Source organism: Podarcis vaucheri (genome assembly GCF_965113315.1).
Source record: "Podarcis vaucheri genome assembly, chromosome: 1".
Classification (NCBI taxonomy): Eukaryota; Metazoa; Chordata; class Lepidosauria; order Squamata; family Lacertidae; genus Podarcis; species Podarcis vaucheri.
This window is the reverse complement of record NC_138759.1, coordinates 6,970,612-6,989,579: the sequence shown is the minus strand read 5'-3', so window position 1 is coordinate 6,989,579 and position 18,968 is coordinate 6,970,612. Positions and strand designations below refer to the sequence as shown.

The window sequence follows — 18,968 nt, the reverse complement described above, 5'->3', positions numbered from 1 at the left end:
AGCGTAGCTTAGTATATAAGAGGATACAGCCTTATTGCAGGGGGCTGGGCTAAACTATCTGCCAGCCTCACCCCACTCTATGCTTCCACATTCTTATGATTTCTATACAGCACAACAGGACACCAATGACTAAAAACGCTGAGCATTTAGGAAGCGCTATTGTTCTCGCCCAGGCTGAAATCGCACAATGGAAATGCATCAGAATTCCTAGAAGAGTGAAGAAAACTTGACTATTAAGGGAGGCGCATGTGTGATAAAATGCATATGCTGAGCAGAGTCAGCAGGGAAGAACGCCAGCGGCAGTCCAATTACTTGCCGTGTCACTTGTCATTGACTAATCTATATATAGTTACTCACATTAGTGTACTGAATCAGAACATTGTTCTCATCTTCTGGTTTGAAATCAGTCTTCCTTTGTTCCGCCGCCAAGATGTGCTTCATCTGCCCAATCATGCAATTCAGCGTCCTTCAAAGTTAAAATACCAGGTGGCTGTTTTAAAGTTAGCGTTTTGAGCCCCGCAAAGCCCAAGCCAACACGATCCTCTTCTCAAAGCGACTGCTAACTTGCGGTGAAGTGTGCCGTCGCAGGCCTATTCCCCTGGGCTTCCAGAAATGGTGGGCCGCTAAAGAGCAGCAGAGGCGATTTAAAACTTCACTCTTAAAATTGGAGATTAACACGCACGTTATTTATATAACACCATCTCGATACTCTGCACTTCACAAAGCAGCAGCATGGCTGTCCCTTCCTCCAAGGGACTTGCAATCAGAACTAGGCACTGGGATGGAGGGATGGCTAGACACAGGTCCACAATTCTCCCCACCCCTAAATTTTCATTATTTGCCGAAATAATGAAGTGTCCCAAACCACCAACAGTTGATGCAAAAGGGGAAACTGAGTGATGGTCCAGAAAGGTGATGGAGCCTTCACTTGCCTGTCAATGCCCATGTCCAGCTTCACCTCCATTTGTTCTGTGACGTCCTTTTTCTTCTGAAGACATTCGGAGAGCTTGGGGGAAGAGCTGTAATAAAAGGAGGGAGGGGAAGTTGTTAGCTACCATTCTCTGCCACACACACATCGACTCCAAGTGAAGGAATGGGTTTCCCAAACCCAAAACTGACTGTGCAGGCAGTTTGAAACTGCACCAAAATCCCTATTTTTCCTTAACTTGAGCTCTTGAGCCGAAACCCAGCTGTATAAACAAGTGCTCAGAGCCCTCTCCTTTATCAGTTTGTGATGGCAAGTATGGCCTTGACTGTACCAGTAGAACAGGGAAGACACGTCTGTGCCTTATCTTATATCCTGACCACAAAAGACACACAGACCTAGTCTGGGAATAGCGCCAGAGGGTGTTCTTGGAGATGGTGACCTCTTGCTCCAAGATAAGAGTAGGAACAGGAAGATCCTTTTATGGTCAGAAGTACAGGAAGGAATATCCTTTTATGGTCAGAAGTATAGGAAGGAATACCCTTTTATAGTGAAGAGTGCTGGAGCAGGAACATCTGTGATGTCCACCTGCATGTACAAGCTGACGTGGCTGGATTCCTGGGGAAGGGGGAAGAGGGTGCCTGGAGAATATATATACTGCATGTAATCTCTCATTTACAGTGGTGCCTCGCAAGACGAAATTAATTCGTTCCGCAAGTTTTTTCTTCTTGCGAGTTTTTCGTCTTGCGAAGCACGGTTTCCCATAGGAATGCATTGAAAATCAATTAATGCGTTCCTAGGGAAACCGCTTGCCAGGCTGGCGGTGCGGAGAAGGGCTTTTCTCCCCACCGCAAGCCTTCAGGACAGGTACGGGAACAGAGGGGAAGGTGCGCAGCGCTTTCCCTCTGTTCCCGGGGCTTGCGTGGGAGGAGGGTTTTTCCTCCCCACCGCCAACATTCAGAACAGCATTCTGAATGTTGGCGGTGGGAAGGAAAACCCTCCTCCCACCCCAACTCTTCAGGAAAGCCATCCGATGCCGGGTGGCGGGAGAAGGTGTCCCCCCCCCCGGCATCGGAGCTTGGTTCCGATGCCGCGCGGCGGGAGGAGGCGTTCCCCCGCCGCCGCCCGGCATCGGAGCTTGGTTCCGATGCCGCGCGGCGGGAGGAGGCGTTCACCCGCCGCCGCCCAGCATCGGAGCTTGGTTCCGATGCCGCGCGGCGGGAGGAGGCGTTCACCCGCCGCCGCCCGGCATCGGAGCTTGGTTCCGATGCCGCGCGGCGGGAGGATGCGTTCACCCGCCGCCGCCCGGCATCGGAGCTTGGTTCCGATGCCGCGCGGCGGGAGGAGGCGTTCCCCCCGCCGCCGCCCGGCATCGGAGCTTGGTTCCGATGCCACGCGGCGGGAGGAGGCGTTCCCCCGCCGCCGCCCGGCATCGGAGCTTCGTTCCGATGCCCGGCGGCGGGAGGAGGCGTTCCCCCCCGCACGGGCATCGGAGCTTCGTTCCGATGCCCGGCGGCGGGAGGAGGTCCGAGGACAGTGGGGAAGACGCCCTGCGCTTCCCCGCTGTCCCTGAGATTTCCCTATGGGCTGTCGTCTTGTGAAGCAAGCCCATAGGGAAATTCGTCTTGCGAAGCGCCTCCGAAACGGAAAACCCTTTCGTCTAGCGGGTTTTCCGTCTTGCGAGGCGTTCGTCTTGCGGGGTACCACTGTATTTGGACTTGCTGTGGACTGACCACGCAAGTGCCTTTCTGCTGTTCCGGAGAGCAGAAATAAAGAGCTCTTTCTCTGAACCAACCCTTGGTGTCATTTGACTTCCTTCCTCCTGTCCGGGAGCAACGCAGACCCAATCGGTGAACTCCAATAAGGCTACACAAGCACCCTCGGTCCCAGGGCACTTGAATCTGCAAGGGTTTCCCAGTTCGTCCACCCTGTCATTTTCGCCTCTCGTGAAAGAGGCCTCCTAGTCGCAGTTATGTGTGGAACAAGCTACGTGGGAGAGAGAACCTGGCCATGCAACTGTTGGGGGTGCAGTGTGGAGGCAAGTATGGAAAAGTATTACATACGCAGAAGAATATCCAAAGAGCCCAGCTGGATCAGATAAAAGGGAGCCCACCTCTTTCTTGCAGTGACCAACCAGGTGTCTATGGGAAGCCCAGCAGAAGACCTGAGGGCCACAGGCCTCTCCTATTGCTGTTCCCCAGTGACTGTCATTCAGAGTTAGCCCACAGCCATAATGTCCAATAGCCACTGATGCCTTTTATCACTCATGTAATGCCATTCTTGGGCTTCGGTAGCCAACAGAATACTGAAAATCTTGCAAACTAAGTTAACTAACTTAATTTGGAAAAAATGCAAAAGAAGGTTTTTAAACCTCCAGAGGATTACATGGAAATATGTGATCTCTCAGAAGTCAGTATGGCGGCTTCCAGTAGGTCAGGGTGCAAGAAATCCCACAGTGTCTGCCTCCATGTCCTCCTTCAGAAGTCCCAGAACCCTCTATTTCTTTCCTTCAAATCCAGTTCCAATGCTTCCTACTTCAGCCTCTGCGATAAATCAGGCCTTGCATGTGAATGGGCATAATAATCACATGGCAACAGCCTGGAGATTATTAATGGAGAATCTAGGCTGCAGAAAGAGCAACCAAACTATTGTCTCCTACTGCATCTTTGCCCTGCTGGAGCTTGTGGACTGCTTATTCTGGAGCTTTTATGTGTCCCCCAGACAGGAGATGATTCTAGCATAACACTTTTTGCCCCTACGAAGGAACATTTATGAGTCAGAATGCAAACTCTACATGGCTTCTTGGCCTGAAGACACAACAGGTAACCTACCTAACCAATGGCATCAGATGATCATTGAACTGCTTGTCAAAGAGGTGAAAAATGGTATTAGCCTGGTTCACGACATCCAGGAAGTAAAGATTTGCAGTCTTGGCATCTGGAGAAGGAATTCCTAGAGGCAAGCAAATAATGAAACCAGTAAAAACTTTTGAATGAGTCTAAGGAAACAATCCATCCAACAAGCATCAGGAATCCTGAGAACCAGTTAGCAGAATCGCCAGAGATAACAAGGACACTGACTTTAAGCTGTATGAAGGTTAAGTGTTTGATATTTTCATTTCTTTAAAAGCTGAAAATGGGACCACTCCAATCTATTTCATCAGAGTTGCTTCTAAATTATATACACATCAGCCATTTTAAGAATGGTGTTTACATTACATTTTGTTTCTTTGTTTACGATGCTGTTTTGTTTGGAGCCTAAAGCGCTAGAGCAAGTTACATCAGAATACTGCAGCCTCGAACTAAATGAACTTTTAAGTAGTTTACAAAAATGTATTGTTTCAAAGAAGGGTCACATATTTTAGCTACGTTACAGTGCAATATTTAATGGGAATAAAGGCAGTATTGCACTTACCAGCCAACCCAATTTCCAGAGCGTAATCAATGTGCTCAATGCATAAGAACTCCACGAGCAAAGAGAAAATTCTGAAGGCGTTTTTCGGCAGATCTGAAGGGTCAGAAAGCTTTAAAAGTGGAAAGAGCTTGTTAGGACCTTTCTGGCACTGAGATGTGAAAAATTATATGTAAACTATTTTAAACACAGACCACTTTGCACGGATTCATGCAAAGACCAACCAAAACCACATAATTATGAAGAGCAACTTGCAAGTGACAAGTTTTTGTTGGCGATCCTAAGGACTAGGGCTGGACGATATCTGGTTTTCAACATCCTGATATATCACCAGCTAAGCATCACTATGTGTGAAATAAGGATGGAGCTATGCAGAGGCACAGGCTGACTTCACAGTTTTTCCCACATCGTGATTTTTGCTGGCGCCTGTTCTTGTGATCTGCTGCCCCCTGCAGGAGGCAGGGAGAGCTGAGCCAGCAGAGTAGACAGCGGCTGCGGGAATCGAGAGAAGCATTGGCCGGCTCCATGTCTTTTCCCACACTGTGATTTTTGCAGAGCATACACACATATCATGATTTGCCATATACTGCCAGGTCAAAAATTATGGTATCATGATATGGACTTCAAACCTGTTTTGGACGATATATCACCCAACCTTACTAAGGACCCCTACCTTTATTTCCTGAAAAGGAAGTTCTGAAAATGAAGGGGTGGGGTACTGAGGGCCACTGCCTTGTAAGCAACATGCCAATTGTGGGTGGGTCCGGTAGCAGGCAGAGCAATGAATGGAAAACGTTGCCCTTGTATAGTGCAATAGGTTTTTTGAACAGGTCTCTCTCTGTTCCCCTTTCAGACAAGCAGGAGGTATGATCAGAGTTCAAGGACACACTCCAGACAGGTAAAAACGCTGAGGGAAGGTGTGAAGGAACTCTGGGTGAGGGGAGAGTTTCCTGGGCCGGATAGAGAGGCCTGGGAGGCTGCATTCTGCCCTGGGCCCATGGTTCCCCACTCCTGCCCATCCGCCTTCTGGGCCCCTCGCGGCTCCTTGCATCTTTCACGAAGCAACCCTTCCTGCTGCTCCTCTTGCCCTTCTTGCCCTCTCTCCAGACTCCAGGGCTATCGTCCTTTCCCCCCAACAACTTCTGAAAATGCTGTTGGAAGCTGGGTGAAATGGGGGAGAGCAACCAAACACGGAAGTGAGCCTGGCAATCCGGACTGAAGGCACATCTATTATACCAAGGGAAGTTGGGGCGGGAAAAACACTATCGTACTGCAAAAAGGGAATCCAGAAGGGGGAACTATGGTCTTGCAGCTCCCGTCAATTTCACTCTAGTCCCAACAGCAAAACTTTATTAATGAATATACAGTGGTGCCCCGCAAGACGAAATTAATTCGTTCCGCAATTTTTGCCGTCTAACGAATTTTTCTTCTTGCGAAGCACGGTTTAAACGGCTTAACAAAGTCGCAAGACGTTTTCGTCTTGTGAAGCAAGCGCATAGGGGAATTCGTCTTGCGAGGCAAATCGCGACCAAAAAAAACCTTTCGTCTAGCGAGTTTTTTGTCTTGCGAGGCATTCGTCTTGCGGGGCACCACTGTACTTAGATATGCCTGAAAGCCAAGAGAGAGGGTGTTGTTGAATCTCTGCTGGAACAGCATTCTGAAGCATGTCACCAGCAGCATTAAATAATAATAAATAATAATAATAATTAATAATAGTAATAATAAAATTATTACATTTAAATACCACCCTATACCCACAGGTAAATGCCCAGCTACTAGTTGAAGCTCCTCCAGATTATCTCAGGGACTGAGCTGGGATATAGGGGCTCAGGAAGAAACACTTATTTCATGCATCTATATGACACTTTTCCACTAAAAAAACGTTTTCAAAAATAGCATAAGAACTAGGATATTTTTTTGAAAAAAAAACTATTAGAAGATTTAAAAACAGTAAAATGGGAACACACACACATGTTTGTGTCCACAGAGCAACACTCGCAGTGTATTCTGATAAACCATTAGAGATAGCCTAAAATAATTCTATTCATAAGTGTACGCACCCTGTGGCACCTTTCAAAGGCTTGCTTAGTTTCTTGTAAAAGATTAACCACCACATCCTGGGACAGGAAAGTTTCGCCGTGGGTGTCAATACTGGGTCCCAAGGGCAGGTTTGTCCGCTGCCGTATTCGCTCTTTGAATTCTTGAATGCTAGAAAGAGATGCACCAAGCAGGAACCATTAATCCCAGTGAAGTCTGGTTATGCAAACCGACGTTAACCTTTCAGCCACATGAAGAACAATGCTAGACATTTTAAATAAAGAATGCAAATTCCTCAGATTTTTGAAGAAAAAACCACAAATGCCACACCATCGATATGAAAGAATCAGAGGCAGGCAACTCATATGAAGAAAGGTAAAGCTGGTACAGCAGAGACAAGCCTGCTTGTGGGATGCAGAAGCATTTATTTTGTCCTGCCATTTTGTCCTGTTTTGCAGTGTTTCAAAATAGCAAAGCCCGTTGGACCAGGAATAATAATAGGGCAAAAGGTATGCATGTGTCCACCACAGGGAATGCCTTCTCCCTCGTGCTGCCTCCAACACTCTCTTAAAAGCTACTGCTTATGCCAGGTTAGCATAGCCAGAAAACAGAGAGGTGGTCTTGGTGGCTATTAGCTACAGCAAGGAAACAACCTTCTGCTGGAGTATCACTATGGGCTGGACAAAATCCTTCAGGCATCTACAGGCAACGCGTATATTGTAACCCTATGGGGTATACATGGTATACAGCTGGCAATTACTCCTGCCAACCTAGCAGTTTGAAAGCACACCAGTGTGAGTAGATATATAGGTACCACTGCGGCAGGAAGGTAAACTGTGTTGCCATGTGCTCTGGTTTCTGTCCCCGTTTATTTCACACAACAAACATCCCTGCAAAGTTTTTAGCTTGGTTTTGTGACTGCATTATTAAGACATGCAAGCAACCATTACAGCAGATAGCAAACAAAATTATAAATGTGTGCATAAAAGGTAAAGGTAAAGGTATTCCTGACTATTAGGTCCAGTCGTGACCGACTCTGGGGTTGTGGCGCTCATCTCGCTTTATTGGCTGAGGGAGCCGGCGTACAGCTTCCGGGTCATGTGGCCAGCATGACTAAGCCGCTTCTGGCAAACCAGAGCAGCTCACGGAAATGCTGTTTACCTTCCTGCCGGAGCGGTACCTAATTATCTACCTGCACTTTGACGTGCTTTTAAACTGCTAGGTTGGCAGGAGCAGGGACCGAGCAACGGGAGCTCACCCCGTCGCGGGGATTCGAACCACCGACCTTCTGATCGGCAAGCCCTAGGCTCTGTGGTTTAACCCACAGCGCCACCCGCATCCCTAATGTGTGCATACCCAGTATCTTAAACAAAAGGCTTGTCCTTAATGCGGATTTGAGAATACTGCAAACTTAAAATCAAGAAAGAAAGAAAGAAAGAAAGAAAGAAAGAAAGAAAGAAAGAAAGAAGCACAGTAAACAAGACTGGAAGCCAAACCTTACCCTCCACTTCCAATGGCTCTCTTTTGGTGGTTTTTCGACTCATAATAGCGCTGCAAAATCATGGAGCTCCTGCTTCTCAAATAACCAATTTCCACCTCGATGTAATTCTCCAAGTAGGAAACGAAGATGGATTTGATAAGCTTAGACAAGAAAGTCTGCTTATCAGTGCCCAAGTTAAACTCCATCAATTTGCTCGAAAGATTAGTAGTCCTTTATGTTAAGGAAGGGAGAGAGGAGAGGGAGCAAGAAGGAAAGAAGGAATGCATTAGCAGGAGGTAACATTAAGGTATAAAGTATTTGCAGTGTTCACTAAGGGATTGGAGTGAGGGGTCTGGGCACAGCAAACACTACAGCACTGCCAAGGCTAAGCAAGTGTGGACCTGGTCTACAGATTCAGGTAGGTAGCCCTGTTGGTCTGACACAGTCAAAATAAAGTAAAAAAAATTTCCAGTAGCACCTTAAAGACCAACTAAGTTTGTTCTGGGTATAAGTTTTCGTGTGCATGCACACTTCTTTAGATACACTGAAGCAGAAACCACCAGACCCATATATATAGTGGGAGTGTGGGGTGGGGTTTTTCTCAGGAGGGTAGTAGGAGATGGGTGATTGACTCAATGGGTATGGTAAACCTGTTGATGACTGTTAACGACTGCAATTAGTCCTACAGGAAAAAGCAAGGGATTGTATGCAGATGACCAAAAATAGCTTTAGCATTTGTAATGAGACAAATTGTTAACAGTCGTCAACAGGTTTACCATACCCATTGAGTCAATCACCCATCTCCTACTACCCTTCTGAGAAAAACCCTACCCCACCCTCCTACTATATACAGTGGTACCTTGGGTTACAAACACTTCGGGTTACAAACTCCGCTAACCCAGAAGTAGTACCTCGGGTTACAAACTTTGCCCCAGGATGAGAACGGAAATCATGCGCCAGCGGCACGACAGCAGCAGGAAGACCCATTAGCAAAAGCACACCTCAGGTAAAGAACGGTTTCGGGTTAAGAACGGACCTCCGGAATGAATTAAGTTCTTAACCTTAGGTACCACTGTTTAAGGGTCTGGTGACTTCTGTTCCAGTGTATCTGAAGAAGTGTGCATGCACACGAAAGCTTATACCCAGTACAAACTTAGTTGGTCTCTAAGGTGCTACTGGACATTTTTTTTTACTTTTTAAATTCATTTTATTACAGTTCAGTTTGAGAATGTCAACCCCACCCCTTCCCGGGTGATTTTCACTTTACTGGAAGAGGGATAGCTTACTTAGTCTACTAACTTGGCTCCCCGTACCCTGTTATCATAGAATCATAGAAATGTAGAGCTGGAAGAAACTCGAGGGTCATCTAGCCCAACTAGTGCTACTCTCCCTGTTTCTTTAGCGTGAAGGCATCCACCTTCACACAGTGCAATCCTCTCATCCCAGTCACCCTCCTGCCACTCCTCTTTCACCACCAATCAAAGCTCCTGCTGCCCTGAGTACAAACAGTACTGAATGTACTTGGATCAAATATTCACCTGGGGCCACCAGTAACCGTCACTGTTCTTTGACGCATTTCTTGTGATGGCAGAAAGCCCTGGCTATTGGCACTTTCTGAACACCACAGAAGCAGAGGTGTCTAGCCTGCCCCCCCCCCCCGGCCCTGAATTTCTCCTTTCGTATTACAGCAAATTTAGGTGCACAGGTAGGGAGGCACAGAGGTCAGGAGGCACACATTATGAGCACACATTATTTTTAAAAAAGAAGAAACAGCCCACAGTTCTGGGAGGAAATAGCATCTATGGACAGAATATCCACAAAGTGCTGGAGAAGGACAAAAAATGGGGAGTGGCGGGAGGGGGACACCAGCAGACGTTGTCCGTGCCCACTTTTAAAATTTGTAATGTACAGCACCAACCTTGTATACAGTTCATAGAGGCTCTGAAGATACTGCTCTGCGTCAGACTTCTTGTGCTCTTCCAATTGATCTTTTATATAACTCTGTGAAATGAAGACCAGCACTGTTAGTTCTCAAACACATTCATATATAATAATCCAGTTTTGAGAAACTTCCCATCCAAGTCAAAGGTTAATAATAATAATAATTTATTTATACCCCACCCATCTGACTGGGTTTCTCCAGCCACTTTGGGCAGCTTCCAGCAAAATATTAAAATACAACGGAAGTTCTCAGAAAAGTAAAGTTTCCAGCATAATCAACGGCAACATCACACTGCCTCCATATACCCCTCTGTCATTTCAAAACAACACACACTGCCATTTCTGCATTGTTCAGATCTTGCCTTTTCACCGTAACCTAACTACCACTATTCTGCCTCTTTTTCTACATGTTGGAGAGAGTGGGAGTGGAGATGTGGCTATCCCAATCCCCTTTCTATCATTTCGACTAATGTGCTGTATGAACTTTCCCTTGAACCACCCATTACAGAAGGGGTGCCAAAGTACTTGGATGAGGTATTAAGCATAGATATACACACTGCCAGCACAGGCACCGGGGGCCCAGCCTACTCACAGATTGTTCCTCCATCCCTTCACCACACTCAGGGATGCAGTCAGGTGGAAAATCCCTGGTCCCAGAGGGGAAACAACACAGTTCATAAAGAGCATAGGACGAGCGACAGGCAAGGGACAGAAGGAGCCGCTTTGTGGAATATGATGCTCACTTGGCGGTTGCTTGAGGTGCCATCCCATTCGCAGCAGCAAAACGTCCCACAATCCTTTCCTTGCTTATGCCCACAAAGATTCTGTGCAGTTGGCTATTACTATTTTCAGTGTACATAGGGGAATCTGAAGCTATGTTTTTGTGACTTGCCCATTAAGGCCCATAACACCGACCATATAACACCGGTCCTGAGAGACCTGCATTGGCTCCCAGTGCATTTCCAAGCACAATTCATAGTGTTGGTGCTGACCTAGAAAGTCCTAAATGGCCTCAGTCCTGTATACCTGAAGGAGCGTCTCCACCCCCATCATTCAGCCCGGACCCTGAGGTCCAGCTCCGAGGGCCTTCTGGCGGTTCCCTCACTGTGAGAAGCCAAGTTACAGGGAACCAGGCAGAGGGCCTTCTCAGCTGTGGCGCCTGCCCTGTGGAACGCCCTCCCATCAGATGTCAGGGAAATAAGCAACTATCTGACTTTTAGAAGACTTCTGAAGGCAGCCCTGTTTAGGGAAGTTTTTAATGTTTAATGCTGTACTGTGTTTTTAATATCCAATTGGGAGCTGCCCAGAGTGGCTGAGGAAACCCAGCCAGATGGGCAGGGTATAAATAATAAATTATTACTATATATTATTATAATGATTAGAACCAAGCTGTGGAGTTCAAAGCCTTGTACCACAAAAAGATTTTCCCACACAACTTCTATAGCATTGGGGGAGCAAGCACAGCAGAGAGCCATAACTGCACAGCATATATCAAACAATGCATTCTTGCACCAAAACACTTCAAGGTTTGTAGTAATTAAGGTTGCTACAGATAACCATTCTGAAAAGGAATATACTACACAAAGAACACAATGAAACAACAGTAGCTTTTTTGAATTTGAAGAATATTTATAATGTGCTTTTAAAAGTTCAAGTCACCTGAAGCCTGATTTCGAAGATGTTCTGGATAAGTTTGGCCATCACAGTCTCAGGGCTGCTAAATATATCGCCAACCTGCTTGTTCACGTTCTGGCAGAGGACAGTAGTATCTTCAAATATATCGTTCCTCAAGTAGGCACCCTGAGTAAGTTAGGAGAGAGCTGCCACCATTAAAATATCCACAGTTGTAAAACAATGTTATTTAGATAGATCCTTCATAAGCAAAAACTTACCTCTTGGCACTGTTTTATATACACATCAACACAGTGGGAATAGCCCTATTGAAAACAAAAAAAGGAATTGAAATTTAGGCACGTTGCAACTACCGTTAATGACTGTTTCACATCCTGTTTTGACAAGGGCACTGGGGGAGGAACTCTCTGCCTCCCAGCTCTCTTTCTCTGCTTGGCCCCTGGGGAGCTCCACTTTGCCAGCAACATACTACCAGGAGTACAAAATAACCAGGAGAACAGATGGGTCTGCTGGATGGACCATTGGTTTCTCCCCAAAAAGTGGCACTTCACTGCACATGCTAATGGCTATTTAATCTGTCGAACTCAACAGCCTCTCAGGCACATTATTTGCTTAACAAAATTGGAAGCAACAGACCTGGCACTACCCATTCAGAGTGGGGCCTTTAATACAAAACATTTGAGGCTCCAAACTTGCCTTGAGACAGGCAAGAGAGGAATTCGCACACGCCTTGAGATATATGTGCCCATTCTGCTTCCAACCAGGTGTAGTCTTGGCCACCCACTGGAGCTCACGCAGGTGATCGTACAAAGCACTTCCAAAATATACACAGTTTTGAGCCCCGGAAAGTTTCTAGAGGGAAAGAAGCCTGCAGTTGTGGGGTAGTCATTGACAATTCCTTTCTATAGGTCCCAGTGGTCTGAACTTGCACACATAAGTTTGACTCAAATAACGGAGTTCTCTGCCAACTGTAGAAATCACAATGAAGCAGCAGAAGCTCTTAGCAATGGCCGTTGAACATTTGCGTGTGTATGTAAAGAAACAAGGAAGGAGTGTAGTTTTCATGGAGAGGCTGCTGGAAGAGATGCTAAGAAAATAAAATAGCCCGTGCTTTCAAAGGGAGAGTTGGAAGGGAGAGCCTTGTGACGTGCCTTGGAATGGACATTCCCTGCTATCCATAAACTTGAGTGCAACTGCCATCCATGCAGGTAAACAGTACAAAAGTGCAACATACAGGGGGCATAACAAACTGCTTTTTCCAATGGCACAATGTTCTATGTGCTGGGAATCGCTTTGCTGTAGCCACATCATCTGGATGGATTAAGTAATAGCTGCGATCTGGAAGGCCCTGTTTTGAGCCAAATCATTCGGATACTTATTCTTCAAAACCCTGGCTGACTGGCTGAGGCTGCAGCACTACGCATGCTAGTTAGAAGTAAGTCTTCCTGAGTTCAATGGGGCTTACTCCCAGGTAAGTGTGCACAGGATTCAAACCTCAGAAACAGACTCTCGCCTCTTACCTTAAAGTGAAGCAGGACTGCAGCTACTTCTCTCATCCTGTAGATTTGCCCCCTTCTTTGTGCACTGGTAAACTCCTGGATCAGTTGGCACTCCAAATCGTGATACTTACCTGAATGCAAGGGGAAAGGAGGTGGGGGTATAAAATAACAAGTTAGTGAAAAGGGAGCAATAAGGACATTTTCATGTCAATTTAAGAAATTCAGGGCAGCAGAGAGGGGGACTTACTTGCTATTTTGGATTTTACTTCGGAAAACCTATTGACAAAATAACATTAAAATAAAAGGCTTGCACTTCAACCTTCTAGCAAAGAGCTAGCTTCACACATCACATTTTTACATTTATTTATGATTTCTACACCACCTCCCCAAGTTTCAAGGTGGAACACAGCAGTATCTTAAAATATTATCATAGAATCTCATATACAATATATTAAAATGCATATCAAAACATCAACATACAAGAAGAAAATGCAATGGAAAAATTAGGGCAGAGTTACAGTTGGAATTATTTTTAGGTGCAGCCCTCAAAATATTTTGGCAGGAAATCAATATAGCACTGTGGCAATTGTCCTGTCAGCACAAGCTTTTCAGCTGGCCAGAAAGAATTATCCCCCCTCTCCTCCCCCCATGTGGACAGAAGTCCTTATGTGGGCTTCTGCTAGCAGAACTAGTTAGTTGTATTTTAATGATTTTTTCCCCACTTGAAATGTACTGTTTTGATTTCAGCTCATGACTACTCCCCTACCCCACTCCCCCCCCTTTAAAATGCTAGCAAGAGTCAGTTGAAATCCATCAAAAATCACAAAGACCATTTTACAGCTGAGAGTCATACTTCACCTGTCAAAAGGTAACTCCTGTGCTATCAGGTGCAGTTTCTGGATAATATCAGCTGCCTCTTCAATCTATTGGGAGAAGACGTACAATTTACCACAAGAGATAAACCATGCAAGCAGATCACTTGCTCCCTCAAACTGAAATCATTTCCTACTGCCCTTCTTAATGCACAGAAGTGATAGCCATCACTTATTTCTGAAAATTCCCACAATCAATCCAATGAGTAGCCTGGAACCCCCCCCCCCTTTGCTCCCCCACTCCAATATTCTGAATCCTCTTCCTAAAATGACTTGCTAAGAGTTTATTTCAAACTTTAGTTTCTTGCCTTTATTCATGAAACTTGCAATCATCTCCTTTATGGAAATGGACCAAACTAATAATTTTTGGGACATTCCCCTAGTTCTTATATCTGTTGTTCCTTTTGGCACAGCTGCTGCCAGGACAGGCTAAAGTGGAGTATAATGGTTCTCTGATAAGTCAGGAGGTAAATTATTCTGTACACATTGCAGACAGACCTTGGGTCATGCTATCCTTTCCTCTGTATGCCTTCTCCCAATCTAAAGTGAGAGTGGTGCATGTTCTAGTTATCTCCCGCTTGGACTACCACAATGCGCTCTACGTGGGGCTACCTTTGAAGGTGACCCAGAAACTGCAATTAATCCAGAATGCGGCAGCTAGACTGGTGACTGGAAGTGGCCGTCTGGACCACATAACACTGGTCCTGAGAGATCTGCATTGGCTCCCATTACGTTTCCGAGCAAAATTCAAAGTGTTGGTGCTGACCTTTAAAGCCCAAAACGGCCTCGGACCAGTATACCTGAAGGAGCGTCTCCACCCCCATCATTCAGCCCGGACACTGAGATCCAGCACCAAGGGCCTTCTGGCGGTTCCCTCCCTGCGAGAAGCCAAGTTACAGGGAACCAGGCAGAGGGCCTTCTTGGTAGTGGTGCCTGCCCTGTGGAACACCCTCCCATCAGATGTCAGGGAAATAAGCAGCTATTCTATTTTTAAAAGACATCTGAAGGCAGCCCTGTTTAGGGAAGTTTTTAATATTTAATGCTGCATTGTTTTTAACACTCGATTGGGAGCCGCCCAGAGTGGCTGGGGAAACTCAGCCAGATGGGCAGGGTCTAAATAATAGATTATTGTTATTATTGCTATACAAAATTGAGTGATGTGGACAATGGTCTCACTCGTAGAAGGTGACTTCCTATGTTCCTAACTGGCTGACCAGGGGCCAGTCACCTCCCCCTGTCTAACTTACCACACAGGTTTGTTGTGAAGATAAAATATGGGAGGAGGAAGAACACTGTAAGCCACCCTGGGCTCCATGGAAGAAGAACGTGATTCAAATGTCCAAATGTTTAATCTTTGATAAGAAGAAGTTCTCAAAATAAGAGTAACCCCAGAGCTCCAATTTTTAAAAGCAAAGAGCTAACCCTGGGCCTGTATGAAGGAAACATTCACTAAGGCTGGACCAAGAACTCCAGCGCTAAAAACATACTATGTATATCAAACAGTTTATGCAAAATTCTAGTCTGTGTGGCGCAGAGCAAGATGGCCTTGCCTGACAAGGTGAAGCCCGTGATTCATCTCTTCATGACTGCTTGTCATGACAGGCAAGGGTAGCTGAGCAGGTTTTATCACTCAGGCTAGTAAACTTCAGTGAGATTTCTAAAGCTGCGCTAAAAATAGGCAAAAATTACGGTTCTGAAAACTGCTTAGTAGGCAATCAAAACCCTTTGAAGTATAAAGTGGCCCTGCGAACACGGAGACGCTTGGAGATTTGGTTGTGGACAAAAACCCAAAGGGCATCTTGTCGGAAGTGATGAAAACGTATTGCCAAGATCTCAGAAGGGCTTGATCTCGCAAGGCTGGGAAACAAGCTGGGAGGATGAGGCGGGAGAGCCATTCTCCCTTGTCTGTGCTTTGGAATTTTGCCCCCAATCCAGCTGTACTTTGCCAGGTCTCGGAGCAAGAGCATCTTGAATCAGGCAGAGGTGCATGAAGATAATCGGGTGAAGCACACAAAACTCTCACACACACCCATTCAGACATGTGAGTAGAGGGGAAGAGATCAATGCAGTTCTATCGAGCTCTGAGGATGCTGTGGGAGCAGTACAAACAGATCACATTGTAAGTGCATTGCAAGCAAAAGAAATTACAGTGGTGCCCCGCAAGACGAACGCCTCGCAAGACGGAAAACCCGCTAGACGAAAGGGTTTTCCGTTTTGGAGGCGCTTCGCAAAACGAATTTCCCTATGGGCTTCCTTCGCAAGACGAAAGCCCATAGGGAAATCTTCGGGACAGCGGGGAAGCGCAGCACGTCTTCCCCACTGTCCTCGGACCTCCTCCGAAGGCTGGCGGTGGGGCGGAGAGACCTCCTCCCGCCGCCAGGCTTCGGAAGGATGCTCCGAAGGCTGGCGGTGGGGAGAAAAGCCCTTCTCCCCGAGCCAGGCTTCGGAAGGCTGCTCTGAAGGCTGGCGGTGGGGAGAAAAGCCCTTCTCCCCGAGCCAGGCTTCGGAAGGCTCCTCCGAAGGCTGGCGGTGGGGAGAAAAGCCCTTCTCCCCGAGCCAGCCTTCGGAAGGCTGCTCCGAAGGCTGGCGGTGGGGCGGAAAGCCCTTCTCCCCGTGCCAGCCTTCGGAAGGATGCTCCGAAGGCTGGCGGTGGGGCGGAAAGCCCTTCTCCCCGCGCCAGCCTTCGGATGGCTGTCCTGAAGACTTGTGGTGGGAGGAGGGTTTTCCTTCCCACTGCCAACATTCAGAATGCTGTTCTGAATGTTGGCGGTGGGGAGGAAAAACCCTCCTCCCACCGCAAGCCCCGGGAACAGAGGAGAAGCGCTGCGCCCCTTCCCCTCTGTTCCCGTACCTGTCCTGAAGGCTTGCGGTGGGGAGAAAAGCCCTTCTCCGCACCGCCAGCCTGGCAAGCGGTTTCCATAGGAACGCATTAATTGATTTTCAATGCATTCCTATGGGAAACCGTGCTTCGCAAGACGAAAAACTCGCAAGAAGAAAAAACTTGCGGAACGAATTAATTTCGTCTTGCGAGGCATCACTGTAGTAAATTATATAGCTACAGATGGAAAGGGATTTCTGGATTATACAATCAAAGAGCACCTGCAAGAATAGGCGACCTCCTAAGGCAGTCTTCCCCAGCTTGGTGCACTCTAGATGGACTGGCTGATGGGACTTGAAGGCAGTATCATAATCTATTACAAGAGTGGAAACCTGTGACTCTCCAGATGTTGCTGGACTACAACACCAATCATCCCTGACCATTGGAGCCAATGTAGTCCAGCAACATCTAGAAGGCACCAGGTTCCTCAACCCTGATCCACCAGGAGGAAGGCTCTCCACTATGGAATACTCTCTCTCAAGGACCCTACCAGTCTTCTATCAGTGTCTTATAGATTACATGTAGAACTTGTAACCCCCGGAGTTGTTTACTAGCTGTTTTTCCACTTTTGCAAACCTACACTTATTCATACCTCCTCACAGGCAGATTTAGGGGAGTGTAACCAGTTTGATCACACTGGGCATGGAGCCTTTGGGATGCTGCAGGGGGCACCACAACTATAACGTAGAATGGAAGGCAAGAAGCGCCGAATTTGGCATCACACAGGGCACTGCTGAAATTTGAGACCCCAAGGTCCACCACTGACCTCCCTCTTGTGGATGCATCAGGCTGTTCTAGCTACTAAAGGACAAGCAAACAGAGAAGCGAGTTTGTTTTATTTTTACACACACACACACACACACACACACACGTATATATACATAATGTAAAGGCAGGGGGTTACTGCATTTACTAATGGGGAAAAGGCTTTTGACTGCATGGAATGGGAGCATGACTTTCATGGATTAAAAGCTGCTAGCACTGGAACATTTATCAACTGGCTTACCAGCTGCCCTCTTCCACATATGTACAGTCATAAATGCTAATTTAACAGTGACAACTTAATTTACTTGTGGGACTAGACAAGGCGGCCCCTTGTCCTCACTTCTGTTGAAATTCAGAGCTCCTTGCTGTTATGATAAGAAACCATTCTAAAGATCAAAGGTTTAGAAATCAGCAGGAAAGAATTTAAAGTGTGCACATATGCTGACAGCGTTGCTGTTATTTCCTACTCAACCAGAACAGTCATTAAAAGATAACACCAATCAAGTTTAAAAATGAACAACAGAATGTCCGAGGTATCATGCTTACATTTAACTAAAAGAGGAAGATGGTAATATACTGGAAATAACTCATTTCAGGCTTTAGAAAGAGCAAAAACCTGGTGTTTTTGATAGGAACAACTAGGGAAGCGTGAAAAGAAAAATAAAATCAGATTTAGATAACTCAACTCTGCTGAAACTTGTTTTTGATGGGAGGATAACAAGAACTATGATGAACATTAATTTTTGGAATGATGCAGAAAAGGAGAAAACACTGTGTTCAAAATATCAGAGTATACTTTTAGGAGGATGCTATTTCCAACCTTGTTATGATTAAAAACTAATTAAAAGCCCCTTAGAACTTAGGAACAATACATTTCTAGTTTCCATATAGAGCATTTGGGATAAGTTTAGGTAACAGCTATCTCCAAATCTGTTCATTGACACTCAATCTACATTTCAATGAATTTGGGAGTAGTGGATGCTTTAAAAAATGAGAATGTTTTGCAATAAATAAGTACATGAACCCAAATGGAAATGTATGAACTGCATGAGAACATACAATCAGATTAAGGAAGCAGTAGGAGAAAATAAGCCACCTTTGTTTGAATTATTTCATATCAGAAACTTCTTAATTGAAAATATAAGATGCTGAAAGACCTTGCATAACATAAAAGAAGGATATAAAAAAAGACACTCAAGTACTGTTACAGATATATAAACTGTTAATACAAAAGGACAATAAAAAGTAATCTATGTATTAAAATGAGAGGGAAAGTTGGTGATAATGCTGGAGGAAAAGACTTGGGAAATATACATGGAAGAGAGTAACTCTGTATGTTTGGCCCTTAAAGAAAATTGCTACAAAAGGTTAGCTCAATGGTATTTGATGTCTGTACCGAGAAACTGGCATAAGAGTGGTTTGCAAACCAGGGTATCAAACTAGGATCTGATTGAACGTCATGGGAAACTGTGGTTTGACAAAACCTCAGTTATCTGTCCCTAAGCCAGGGATGCGAGGGGAAGAGTAA

General features: G+C 45.9%; 1 protein-coding gene across 1 annotated transcript in view; it reads right to left on the bottom strand.

Moving 5' to 3' along the window:
• The window catches only part of EXOC5 (exocyst complex component 5), a 34,471-nt gene that overhangs the window by 3,012 nt on the left and 12,491 nt on the right, over positions 1-18,968 (bottom strand). Inside the window, exons 5-16 of the mRNA XM_082217638.1 lie at positions 13,784-13,848; positions 13,173-13,201; positions 12,947-13,056; positions 11,687-11,731; positions 11,454-11,594; positions 9,772-9,854; positions 7,875-8,084; positions 6,397-6,544; positions 4,340-4,448; positions 3,757-3,877; positions 933-1,019; positions 358-466 (exon numbers count right to left, since the gene is read on the bottom strand). Coding sequence (XP_082073764.1) covers positions 358-466; positions 933-1,019; positions 3,757-3,877; positions 4,340-4,448; positions 6,397-6,544; positions 7,875-8,084; positions 9,772-9,854; positions 11,454-11,594; positions 11,687-11,731; positions 12,947-13,056; positions 13,173-13,201; positions 13,784-13,848 — 1,257 coding nt within the window. The remainder of the gene's footprint in view (positions 1-357; positions 467-932; positions 1,020-3,756; positions 3,878-4,339; positions 4,449-6,396; positions 6,545-7,874; positions 8,085-9,771; positions 9,855-11,453; positions 11,595-11,686; positions 11,732-12,946; positions 13,057-13,172; positions 13,202-13,783; positions 13,849-18,968) is intronic.